Source organism: Hyaena hyaena, unplaced genomic scaffold (assembly GCF_003009895.1).
Source record: "Hyaena hyaena isolate Hyena2069 unplaced genomic scaffold, ASM300989v1 scaffold_34, whole genome shotgun sequence".
NCBI lineage: Eukaryota > Metazoa > Chordata > Mammalia > Carnivora > Hyaenidae > Hyaena > Hyaena hyaena.
The window spans coordinates 3,262,915-3,276,291 of record NW_024080665.1 but is presented as its reverse complement, the minus strand read 5'-3'; the positions used below and the strand labels follow the sequence as shown (position 1 = coordinate 3,276,291).

Genomic DNA, 13,377 nt, shown 5'->3' with positions numbered 1-13,377 from the left:
CCCTGGGAGCCTGCTGCCTCAGTGGTGTTGGGTCAAGGCTACTGCCATCCATCCCACATGCCCCAGCCGCACCAGCCCGGCCTCTGGCACCCACAAACCCTGAGGAACCAGAACTTGGGCTCTCGCACCCAGATTCCTTTCCAGACTTACTTGATAAACTCACCCCAATTCTGCCGCTTCCCATATAACTCAGTTATATTTGATTCTCCGTCCCTGTCCCTAGTGCTGCTCTTCACCATTACCTCCCGTCGGGACTACCGCGTTCTCTCTCTGGCATCCCTGGCCCACACTGGCTCCCTTGAAGTCCATTCTCCACCCTTTCAGGTGCTTTCCAAATTCAGGTTCTCAGCGCAGCTTTGAAAGCCCTGTGTGTGACTTGATTCCCGCTCACCTCTCCAGGCACTCCCGTCTTGCTCCTTGCTGTAACCAGCCTGTCTTTCCTTTCCTAACTCCTCTCACCCTGCGGTTCTTAACATACTGTTCCTTTCTCTAGTTCCCTAGCGCACATTCCCAAAGCAATCTGTTCCCTCCCTCCAGGACACTCTGGGGCAAAGGAGTGTAGGTGCCCAGGGCAGGATTTATTCTCCACAGGACCGAACATGGACACAGCGTTTCAAGGTTTGTGGAGTGGACGGCACAGTGCCGTATGGTTCCCACGCGGCATGGTTCCAGAACCTTTTATGCTTTCTTCACATTTGAGAATCAGCCCTATTTTGGGACTAGCCTGCCCTAACAGGTGAGACAGACCCTGCTCTCTTCAGCACCTAGGTAGCCCTATCCTGTATTCCAGTCTGAGGCTGAATCACGAGAAAAAGCTGGGAAAAAACAAAGCAAGAGACACAAACTCACCCCAGGCATGCTAGAGCTAAGCCTAGTCACTCACGGGGGTGCCTGCGTGGCTCAGTCGGTTGAGCATCCTACTTCAGGTCAGGTCATGATCTCACAGTTTGTGGGTTCGAGCCCCACATCAGGCTCTGTGCTGATGGCTCAGTCTGTCTCAGATTCTGTGTCTCCCTTTCTCTCTGCCCCTTCCCCACTCATTCTCTGTCTCTCAAAATTGAATAAATGCTAAAAATTTTTTTTAAAAAAGTCACTCAGGGGTGCCTGGGTGGCTCAGTTGGTTGGGCATCTGACTTTGGCTCAGGTCATGATCTCACGGCTTAGGAGTTCAAGCCCCGTGTAGGGTAGGGCTCTGTGCTGACAGCTCAGAACCTGGAGCCTGCTTTGGATTCTGTGTCCCTCTCTTGCTCTGCCCCCCTCCCCCACTCATTCCCTCTGTCTCAAGAATAAATAAACATTAAAAACATGTTTTTAAAAAAGTCACTCAAATGGTGAATGCCTGTGTGTAGAGGTAGGGTGGCTGTAGAAAGGTATGTACTGGGGTACCTGGGTTGCTCAGTCAGTTAATCTTGGGATTTTTGATTTCAGCTCAGGTCATGATCCTCAGGTTGTGGGATCAAGCCCTACTCAAGATTCTCTCTCTCCCCCACTGCCCCACACCCCTTGCTCGCTCTCTAAAATTAAAAAAAAAAAAAAAAAGGCGTGTACCATTCTGAGGTAGAATAAAAGCAATCCCAACCCCTTTCCAGGCACCCCTTTTACAAAGCAGGGTCCCGGTCACTTTGTATTTGTGTTCCTTTGCCATCCTTGTTGATTCAGGTAAGGCTGTCCCTTTCCATCTGACACATGAGGGAGGAACTAGTTGGAGAATCTACCAGATGGTCAGCAGTGATTCAAACTACTCATTCCAGCAAGTTTGGATAGGAAAACTAATATTTGAACAGCTACTGTTTGTAATACTAAGCAGATGTAGGAAATTCTGGTTATGTTTTACATCTTGCAGATGGCATGTCAGTCATTGCCAAGGACAGAAACCACACACCTACAATGGCTCATGCAATATGTTATTTTCTGTTTCTGATCTGTTCCCCTTTGTGTGAAGTTGGAAGGTTCATGTGTTTACTCTAGAGCTCCTAAAGTTGAGAATGCTGTGTGTTAATAGATCATAAGTGTTTTATTGAAAAGTCACTAGCTTTTGCTTTGCAAATTACCCCTGCTTGGAGGAGAAAGGTACTGCAATATAGTTCAAAACTAATGATAAAGAAAATCCTTCCTGTGAACAGTTTTGCTGCTAGCCTATACAGATGCCTTCACCTAGAAATCAGGAAAAGGTGTCCCAGGATAGAATCCTATCAAGGCACATACCTTGACAAACTGAGCACAGGTTAGATATCAGCTTCCACTAACTCCCCTCCTTTAACTGCATGCCTTGTGCAGTGCACAAACTGTACAACTAAACATGAAAGCCCTACCTTTATATAAATGTATGTATTAGTTTGAACCAGGGATAAAACATTACCAGAAGTCTTATTCAAAACAGCATCATTTTTAATACTTTCACCTATAGAGAGGTAATGAAATATAGCCTAGATTATAGCAGATTAGATAAAAATACATAATTCTACTATCTTCTAAAAGAATGATTGTGGCACCAGCAAATCAAATGGAAAAAGTGAATAAGCAGATCGGAGATCGCCTGAAAATGGTTAGTTCCTTGTATAGATTCAGTACAACCTATGTTTATTAAACTGCTAGTGGAACAGACGCCTGCACCAGAATGAAACTAGGAACCTTTACATTGGCTTGAACAGTTTATCTGTTGGACACGTTAATGACTCAGAAATATTACAAGTATGGAAATGATGGACACTAAACAATGCCCGATCAGTACATTAAACAGAAATTGACAATACCCATTAAAATAGACTCACATGTTAATTCCTAGTAAATAATTTAGCTCTAAAAAGCAAAAAAGAAACAAGGACTAATTGTGGAAGGGCTTTGAACTTTTCCTTTTAGAAAAAAAAAAAACAGTACTCATGACTATGATGGCTTACTAGGTCCTTGACAACTGCCACATGACACATTTTATATGGCATGAAGAAGAATGGCCAAAAGATCTCAACTTTTTGGAAGTCAGCTTAAAACCGGAATGCACCTAGCATCGTTGGATTTTCCAGTATGGAATGGAATTTCCTTCACAATGAAAACAAAATCATGTAATTTTTTTTTCAAAGTTTTAGGCACTTTGCAGCAGGCTATTGACAATCTAGTAAAACTGATATGAAGAAATAACTTTATAGTGTAAATGTTTAAACACAAATGCTATTACTACATTCAACAAAGACGTGAGAGAGGTCTTAAGTGTAGGAAGTATTTTCATGCTGACAAATATGCCAGTCATTTTGCAGGGAAGTGTGGTGGGAAGTACTAAGTATTATACTGTACTTCCATTATGGAGTTTGTTTGCTGGAGATCTAAAGAGGCGGCAAACTGCCAGAACCAGATCGCGAATATGTGAGGCATTGCAGGCCGCATACATCTCTGGTGCATATTCTTTTTCTTTTTGTATGTTTAAATAACACTGTTAAAATGTAAAAATCATTCTTACCTCGCAGGCCCCACATCAGCAGACTGGGCTGGTCTGTGGGCTGTAGTTTGCCAACCCCTGGTCTAGAGCAATAAGGTCTCATAAAACACTTTCTTTTAGGTGCAGATGATCTCAGAGTGAATATCTGTAGTGAACCATATTTATGTGCTTCAAGATTTCTCTCATAAATGGACTCTGCTACAACCTTAGTTACTTCTGCAAACTCAACGTAAAAGCAATGTCCTGCAGATTTGACATTGCCAGAAGTTTCAAATAAAGCTTCTTTTATGATAATTTTGTGAATATTTAAATTGCCAGGGACAAAATCTAGTTCAAGTATCAACGTTGTATTCTTTAAAGCCATGAAGCAGGTCTTGTTAAGAAGGGTTGAAAAGGAGCTGCGAGGAAAGTGTGACCCGTGGTTGGTGCAGTAACACGGACAGCTGCTGGCTGGGCTAAGTAGAGGGGGCCAATTTCAGGCCATCTGCAAGCCGGTGATAAAATTTTTTGTTTTTAGGGTTTTCTAGTAGGAACTATTCTTGTGGTCCTTTTCTGCCCATCAAAACAAGCAGTAATTTGCTGGATTTAATGATAAATGAAGGCCTTGTGAAACAACACTGGCTATGTAAAGTGAATTAAAATGGGGTAGGCAGTGCTTACTTGCAAACGGCCAAGTGTGTGTCCGCAACTGCATAAACCCCGGAGCTAACAGTACTGCTTCAATTCCTCAGCAATCAGTCTGTTCCTTAGTTGCTCTAATTGCCTGTGGAGGAAAGAACTGTTGCTTGATGGAACTGGCTATCCCTTACATTTTTCCACTTTCCCCTCAAGAGTGTCAAGGTTTTATTATCCAGCATCAAAGTTTATGCTCCCAAGCCAGAGGTGTGTCTTCAGTTTGAATTTTAAGTGAAGCAGTTGTCTATTTCTGGGTCTAGGTCAGTTCCAAATAAAATGCCAAAACATTAATTACAAAACGTAAGTTTATCTACTTTTGACTTATTTTTACAGAAAGACGAAAGATATTTTGGGCCTGTTAATAAACATGGTCTTTCACCACATTAAGAAATGGTACGATAGGGTCACCTGAGTGGCTTAGTTGGTTGAGCGTCTGACTCTTGTTTTTGGCTCAGGTCATGATCTCACAGTTCATGGGACTGAGCCCCAGGTCAGGCTCTGTGCTGAAGTGCAGAGCCTGCTTGGGATTCTCTTCCTCCCTCTCTCTGCCCCTCTCTTGCTCTCTCTCTCAAAATAAATAAAAACTTAAAAAAAAAAAAAGAAATTGCATTATAAAGAAGCATATACTTCTGGAAGCTGAAGTGCTACATTCATAAAAATGCTAACTTACAGAATGCTGATATGTGGCAGTTCACAACTATCGACTTCCTCATTTTCACTGGAAATTAAGGCTATTAAGCGCTAAGAATGTGAATCAATATATGTAAATATAAGTACTAGAAACAACAAAGAAGGGGAGCATCTCGCAAGCCCTGAAAGGTATGAAAGATGTGTTTTTGTTAAGTATAAAAAGGAAAGCAATTTTATCCTACAGTAGTTGCACACAGGTTATTTAAAGGTTGTTCCAGAATAGGAAGAGGAAAGGACAAAACCCACATGGGCACAGAAAGCTGTAACGGATCTGTCTACAGAAGGGGACAGGGAGCGGAGGGGAGAGAAAAAGAAACAGAGGAATATCTTATTCACATGAATAAACTGGCTGATTGAATGCATTTATATATATATATATATATATATATATATATATAATTTTTTTTTTTTAAGAAATGAGCCCAATAGTATATAGATGCAAAATGAGAGGTTGAAATTCCATCTCTATTAAAAGGACGAAGTTTCTTGGATTGTTGGAAATTTGTCAATGTCCTAGCTGTCCATGTCCTGGTAGAATGTGATTAGTCATACCTCCAGTTATCTTAAAATGAATGTCACAGAGATAACTACATTTCCTTGTCAACTGCATTATAAAGGACTCTCATCTAATCTTTAACCATGGCCATTTAAAGCCTTTAGTCACTCACAGATAGTGTTTTACAAAAGAAGACTGTCTCCTGGACCCACGGTAAAGAGTACAGTAGGTACTGTGGGGTACAGGCTTCTGATGTCATTGGTTAGAAATTTTAAAATCCTATCCCTGGACAAATGGTTTCTAGAACAAACAGAAAAGCTTGTGGATTCATAAAACTGCTAATCCCAAATTAAGAAACACCTGAATTTATCACACGAGTCTGATAAAGAATGATTATGATTCTTCTATGACCTTTGCCCAGCATATTGCTGGTTCTTTAATGTTTTTCATTTTCTAGGTTTAAGAAACCCTTTCTCTTATATGATCTATAAAACACAGCAATTCAGTAGATTATGTCTTTATAAACGAAAATAAACATTTATCTTTTCTCCCTGCCTAATCTGCCCAGAATCTGGAAACTCTTACTGAATGTTATTTTCATGGCAGTATAGTTATTTGAATGTTCAGTAAGAATTTGGTCTCTTTATAACAAGACACAGTTTGAAACACTGGTTATATTAGGCTTTGCCCGGAATGTCATATTTGAGAATGGTGTGCATAGAATCAGAGATGATGCAGTTTTAAGAAACGACTTTCGGGGCACCTGGGTGGCTCAATCAGTTAAGCGCCAGACTTCGGGTTGGGTCATGATCTCACGGTTCGCAGGTTCGAGCCTCGTGTCGGGCTCTGTGCTGACAGCTAGCTCAGAGCCTGAAGCCTGCTTCAGATTCTGTGTGTGTCTCTCCCTCTGACCCTCCCCTGCTCACGCTGTCTCTCTCTCTCTCTCAGAAGAGATAAATTATCTCTCAGAGATAAAAATAAATTCATTAATTTAATAAAAAAATTAAAAAAAAAAAAAGAAACGACTTTAAGGAGCCAGTGCTTATAAAGCCTCCCTGAAAAACCTCCCTGGCTTACAGGCCTCACAGGTGAGTAAGGAAGGATACTTCCTGGCAGGCCCACAAAATTTAGGATATTTTGGGTATCTTGAGAGGAAGGAATTCACCCAAATCTGTAGTGAAGTCTGATGGTGAGTTCTCCTAGCCTTGAGGCTTTTATTTTTTTTTATGTTTGTTTTTGAGAGAGAGAGCATGAGCAGGGGAGGGGCAGAGAGAGAGAGACACACACAGCACCTGAAGCAGCTCTGAGCTGTCAGCACAGAGCCCTAAGTGGGGCTCAAACCCACGAACTGTGAGATCATAACCTCAGCAGAAACTGGATGCTTAACTGACTGAGCCAGCCAGGCACCCCTGGCCTTGAGGCTTTAAAAAGTCCAATCTGAGATCCCTAATAAAAGTTCCAGCAGAACAAACTTTAAAAGGCCTATGTTGTCAGTTACTATTCTTGCTACACTTACAATCAGGTCACATTTTATGAGACTAGACTTGCTGCAAACAAATACAGTCTTGCCTTGATTATCTTTGATAAAAATGGAGGTGATTTTAGGTTTCAGTGGAAAACTATGACCCACCATTGTAGATTATCAGATTCTAGTCCTGTTCATTCTCTTTGTGCCATTTTCACCTCTTTGTGAGCTGGATCCTGCCACCTTGTGTATTTTGTTAGTAAATAACTCTTCCAATTTTCTTCCACCCTCCTGACTCAGCACCAACAGGAACTAAAATTGCCCATTTCCTTAAGCCATGCAGGCTGAAGGGAACTTTGAAGGATTTAAAGGGAACAACGGTTTGGGTCGCTCAGAAGTTCACCAGAACATGGCCCTCTGAGCTCCTGAAATACCCAACTGTGAGACTTCCACTACCATCCTGACTACTATTGAAAGACACTTCGTGACCAACGTCTAGAAATCATTTTGACTGCCTGTCCTCTTGACTCAAGAAACTGAGTTTATAATCTGTCCAACTACTATTTTTTGTTTCCCTTTCTTTCTCCATGGATCTATGCCTTCTTTCCCTTTGCAGATCTCCTACCTCCCCACTTCTAACCTGAATCTTCTCTCCACAGCTACCATCTCAGCTTCTGGCCCTTAAAATGTTTTGGGAAGTCTTAGACGGGGGGGGTGGGGGGGTGGGGAGGGAGGGAATAAAGGAAGTTAGATGTGAGGGTGAGGGGAGACACACCACTTTGAGATGACAATTATTTTGAGCCTAAGACATTTGAGAATCAACAAATATAGGAAGAAGCTTTTTTTTCCTAAACTCCCTTTATCTGCCTAAAAGCAGAACCTCCCCCAAAGAATCCAACTGTTATAAATCCTCTTGCTGGGACTTCTGGTATCAGAACTAAGCAGACACTGTCACAAAACTATCCTATCTCCCATCTATTCTCCTAAGGCCCCATTTATCCATTCTGAAAGTCACTTGTTTACCCCTCAGTGCCCTGTCTTTCCCTTCCCTCCCCTTATGAACAGGGTAGCTGAGCCCCAAATCCTGCCTCTAGCCACACCTTTCTCTGAACGCTCTGCATTATGTGAATAAAAATCTACATTCTTTCTTGCTGATCTCTCATTTGTCAGTTTAATTCACAGGCCCTCAACTACTGAATCTAAGAGGATAAAGGAGAGGTTTTTCCTCCGCAACAGGTTACTGTGAAGTCCAGCAGCATGCTCACATGAACCTCAGCAAAACTGGCAACTTCTCATCTAGCAACTACAATTAGACATTTAAAAGTTTCCTTATTCTTAAAGAAAGTGCAACAGTTTAAAAAACAGCACTGAAGTTTTCCATTCAGACAGGCCATGACTTTTTTTTTTTCTCATTTTACAGCTCTCTCTACAAGGGGGTTGAACTTTTAGCCAAATTTTAGTCATTACTTCCAAATGTTTATAACATAGTGAATAAGCTGTAATTTTAGACACTGAAAAACGAGACAAACTAACACAATCATGCTAATTACATTATGGCACCGATAAGATGCAAAATGTAAAACAGAGGTAGATCAGCAAATTGCCACATAGTTGCAAGTGCCAATTATAACTGATTCTCTTTAAACACCAGTTTTATATACATACTTCCCCAGAGCACATCATAAACCATAGGGTTAAAATAATTTCTTTTGCCATGTGAATGTGCAACTGAGAACTAAAACTGTTAATCTTTGCAACACGTGATTTGTTTTTTTTCTAAGAGCAAAGTAATATGGAACCTACAGGACTCATAAGAAAACCTTAGACTAAATTGTTACACTTTAAGGGGCATTGGCTAAATTCTGAAGGAGTAGGCATTAAAACAGAACATAGTTTTGGGGCGCCTGGCTGGCTCAGTCAGTAGAGCAGGTGACTTGATCTTGGGGTTGTATGTTTGAGTCCTATGTTGGGTATAGAGATTACTTAAAAATAAGATCTTTTAAAAAATAGAACATAGAGTTTCTTTGGGCATTCAAAGATTTTCATGCATTGTGTACCTGAAGTTTTTGGTCTCTAGATTTTGACTCTGAACCCTTTATCCTTAGTATTGATAGGAGAGCATGGGGCAAGTTGAGGGCAAACTACAGGCCACCAGTCCCCTCCCCCCTCACTAGGTGGAAAGTGTGTGATATTCCTCAGACACTCCTGGCTACCCCAAAACAAAGGGAAGGGGTTTATGTGCTTGCCATGGTGATGTGGGAAACTAAGACAAATGAAGAATTAAATTCCCTTACTGCCTACAGCCCATTGATAAGACAAGTCCTTGAAGCCCATAAAGTGACCTTCCTCTAGCTCAGCTGCCTTAAGGATGACACTTTGCTTAGCTTAACATTATCCCAACCTTGAGGATCCTGTAAGTCAACTTTATCTCAACTGCCCCAAGATATGTGCTGGCAGTCATACTCCAAGTTTACATCTAAAGAATTTCACAATTGAGGCTTTATTAAATGGTAATAAATGGCGTTTCCCTAGCAACAGCTAGCCCCTCAAGATCCTGGAAACCTTGCTTCCAAAATTCCTTAGAGACTTACTCTATCCAGACCCCCTCCCAACCTGAGGGTATATAATGAGTTACCCATCATGACCCCATGCAGCTCTTCCTGCCTGTGGGTCTTGTCCCCGTGCTTTAAGAAAATCACCTTTTTTGCACCAAAGACGTCTTCAAGAATTCCTTCTTGGTCGTTGGCTTGAGACTACACCACCACCATCACCCCAACACTTCATCAGTATAAGTAAAACCTTCTTAGTGTAAGGAAAGGCTAATTTAACGGTCTTGGAAACTGTGCATTTAGGGTAAACCATAATATTTCATCTAATTCTGCTGAACCAAATACCAGTACTTTGAGTACAAATTACTCAAAACTGGATGTTTGTCATCAGTTTATCACCAATCATCAATTTATACGATATCGCAGAAATTAAAAGAGATCACTTCCGGTGTTGGCAAAGTTTCACGAAAGCACCACAGTGGGGAGGGGTGGGTGGAGGGGCCAACCAGGTCAGGACAACCACCTTTCATTGAGTTTTCCTTTAAAAAAAGTCAAATTGCTTTCAATTTTCCAGAGTGAAAATGGCAGGATATTAAGATGCACAAGCAAACAGCTGCTTTCATATCCTCATAAGATACTAGTATTTTCTAAAATGTAATTTGCTATAGGACTCACAGAGGAGCACCTTTCACATCAGATATGTAAACAAACCACTGTTTGCTCAGCAGGAAATGGGTTTTTGTATACTCTAGTTCAGGAAGTCTGCCGAGAAAACAAAGGGAACCCAACCCTTCAATGCCCACCCGGAATCCTACTAGGAGGGAAAAATAAAACCATTGATACAAAGTTGATTTAGTAATATCCTGAAGGTCAGCAGTATTTCCATAATAGTCGCTCTGGCACAGAAAAGAGGTCCTGAGTGTGCTAACACTTAGAATGCTAGAAAGAGAGTCCTACGTGAGGCACAGGCTAACGCGGAGACGTAGAGCCTAGATTCAGTTCAGTTCTGCTTTCCGCTCAACACTGCTAACATGCGTTCTGCTTTCGTGCCAGCTGTTTTCACAGCAGCAACAAAGGTGTCTGGACAACTGGCCACAGCGTTACGAGTCACCCAGTGGTGCCCGTACCTCTCCACGGAGGTGCTGGACAACTTCATTCGGCGAGTGACTACAGGGGGTGGTGGCTGAACTGTTCATTCAACAAACTGCTGGGAAGGGCTCTGGTCGGGGTCGGGGTGGGGGTGGGGTAGGGGGGCGGGGGCGGGGCTCGCCACACCTTCTCGGGGATACGCACAACCTGTCTCCCTGCGCCTGACTGCACTATCAAGAGGGTTGTGCCTTTGTTGCCAGACACAGATTCTTTACACAGAAGTCTGCCTTGAGTGAAAAGTACAAAAGACAATGGTGTGAAACAAAGGAACCTGTTTAAAAAATGTAAGACGGCTGACAGCTTAGGTAGCTGCACATGAAATGTAGCCAGAAGTCAGAATCTTGCGGCAAAAGAATGGTCGTGTGTTGGAACTGCTTAGTTTTAGACTTCCTTAAGGCACAACCAAAGTTCTTTAGCTTTGTTTTGGCAAGTGCTTTCCTTGCTGGAGGATCACAGAAGTAGGCAGAAGTCTATGCCTAATGGCGTGTTGGCATGCTTTGGTAAGGAAAATTGTACTTGGACTAAAATGAAAGCCAGGAGGTGAAGAAAAACAACAAAGTTTGTACTGGTTTTAAATTTGTACCGGGGCGACTTACTGGATACTGGAGAAATGACAGGAGTGTTTTTATGCCTTTGCAGAAGAAAAAACTGATTTTCCTTTTGAAGCTGTAGCTTCAGGATCTAAGCTGGGTCAATGTGACCATGGGGTAAAAACAAAGTGGGTTTTATAATAAAGTGCTAAAGGGTATAGAGCTACCAATATGGTGATACATCAGGCAAAGGGGTCAAATCAGGTTTTACTCCAGACAGGTGTTATGTTTGTGAAAAGCGATTCAATTTGTTATATATTCAAACTCAAACCAGAACTAGCTGCTTTGTGGTGATATTTCACTGCCAATTTTTAGCATTTTAATTTTGGGGAGCTCTGTTACAAGTTCAAGTAAGTGAAAGCTGTTCTCAACTCTTCTATTTCCTTCAACAAATGAAGGGGCAGGTATTCTAATAAGCTTTATGTAAATAGGATCCTGATCATCTTAGCTCTAGTTAACCTGATATATTTCCCTGGGCATAACCATGGCCTTTCTGAAAACTGGAAAGTATGGCAGAGTTCAAAAAGCGGAGTGTAACAACATTCATTGTAACTTCAAATAAGCTCTGTCAAGAGGATGGAATATTGGTAGGCCAGGCCACCAATCATGTTTGCCTTGCCATAAAACCAGTGACAACGTAAAGATCTGCAAAGATCAAAGAAAACAGAGAAACCACCTTTAACTAAACCGGCTGGAGGCACAACATTCCACAGGTGTCCTCGTGGTCTTCACAAACACTACGAGGTGACCCACTCTGACTGGCGATGGCCACGCACAAACACCCCGGATCCCACTGCAAATCTGGGATACGGCTGGCACGGGACCTTGTGGCCAGCTGCTGCGTGCTTACGACATACTGACTAGCACAGAGGTGGACAGAGAGGCGGACCAGAATCCCACAGACAGCCCTTTTTCAGCTTGGGGAACCATTCCCAAGGTTACTATGGCAGGAATACAAATCGAGGCTGACACGGCTAAGTCCTGGATCCACAGTTGGCCATCTGGGTATGGGGTTTTGCCAATACTTAGCTGACTGCTTTGATTACTTAATTAAATATTTAACAAAGTATAATTCACATGCAACCCTTGTGAAAAAAGGGAAAAAGGTTAAATTTCCTATGATCAGCACACACTGTTAACCTGTTAAGAAAAGCCTCATTTTTCCAGCATTCAAGTATATACACACACAGTATGTCTGTCTCTTTTTACACATCTTAGGGTGAGTGTGAGGAGAAGGACAAATGAGTTAAAGACACGAGCTAAACATCCAACAAGCCCATTCCTTATTCTCTGTGTGACTGGCAGCATTAGTTAGAAAATCACTCCTTTGCTGTGATGGTCACGATATATTTGAATGTGTAGATCTTTAAGGATTTCTTTATTCATTTGGCCAGGCCTATGGTAGGTGCTTTTTTTGTTTTCTTAGTGGAATAATTCATCAGTGCTTCCTGAGAGGCTCAAAGAGGATCACTGGCCAGATTCCGAAGAGAAACTGTTTGGAAACAAGTTAGGACAAAATGAAAGAAGGTCACTGTCGCATGCTGTCCCTGAAAAAGAACCCATGTGCTGAACTACAGCTCGGTGCTCCCTGGGTTTGCTAACAACTGTCCTGGTATGAGCAGCCTGAGTCCAGCATATTCTTTCCAGAGTTGCACCAGATCTCAGAAACTATTTTTATTTGGTTTATTTAAATGGCTCAAGTTTCTACTTTGTCAGTCATGAGCTGGGCACTGAAATCATCTCAGATGTTTAAAACACTCTGTAATGTAGCTATTAACAGCTCCATTTTATTGTTGAGAAAAACTAAGGCTTAGAGAGAACACACTTGCCCAAGGTCAAGAGCATCTGGTTCCAAAGCCGGTACTCTCTCTACCACCTTTCCACCCCACCCGCTTCTTCCATCTCTGTTCCATCCTCCCAATACCCTCCCCTGCCCCAACACACACACGCACACGCGCGCACACACGTACACCCCTAGGAAGGGAACTTACCTTCACTTTTGGCCTGTATTTCAGGTAAAGAGTTCTTGTATATAAACTGAAAGAAAAGGGAAGTGGGGTGGAAAGCTCTTCAGATTTTTTTCATACAAACTGGTTTCCTGACAAATTTAACCACAGTGCCTCTATATATACAAAGAAAAGCAACATTGGTAGATTCTTTGTTCATTTAGCAACCATTTCTTTGAGCACCTACTCTATGCAGAACACTTGGCAAGATACTAAGGAAGCCAGAGAAATGATCACTCTCAGACTGTGACCTCAGGGTGTTTGTAGTTTAGCAGGGAACATTCTGCTCATGTTTGATGATTCATATCATAATTACCAGCTTCATCT

General features: G+C 42.0%; 1 protein-coding gene across 2 annotated transcripts in view; it reads right to left on the bottom strand.

Annotated features, from left to right (window-relative positions):
* Window positions 1–12,179: 12,179 nt before the first annotated feature.
* Window positions 12,180–13,377, bottom strand: part of ACER3 (alkaline ceramidase 3) — a 186,817-nt gene continuing 185,619 nt past the window's right edge. For both annotated transcript variants that reach the window (XM_039228793.1, XM_039228792.1), the window contains exons 10-11: window positions 13,036–13,081; window positions 12,180–12,536 (exon numbers count right to left, since the gene is read on the bottom strand). In XM_039228793.1, coding sequence (XP_039084724.1) covers window positions 12,483–12,536; window positions 13,036–13,081 — 100 coding nt within the window. In that variant the 3' untranslated portion in view covers window positions 12,180–12,482. The remainder of the gene's footprint in view (window positions 12,537–13,035; window positions 13,082–13,377) is intronic.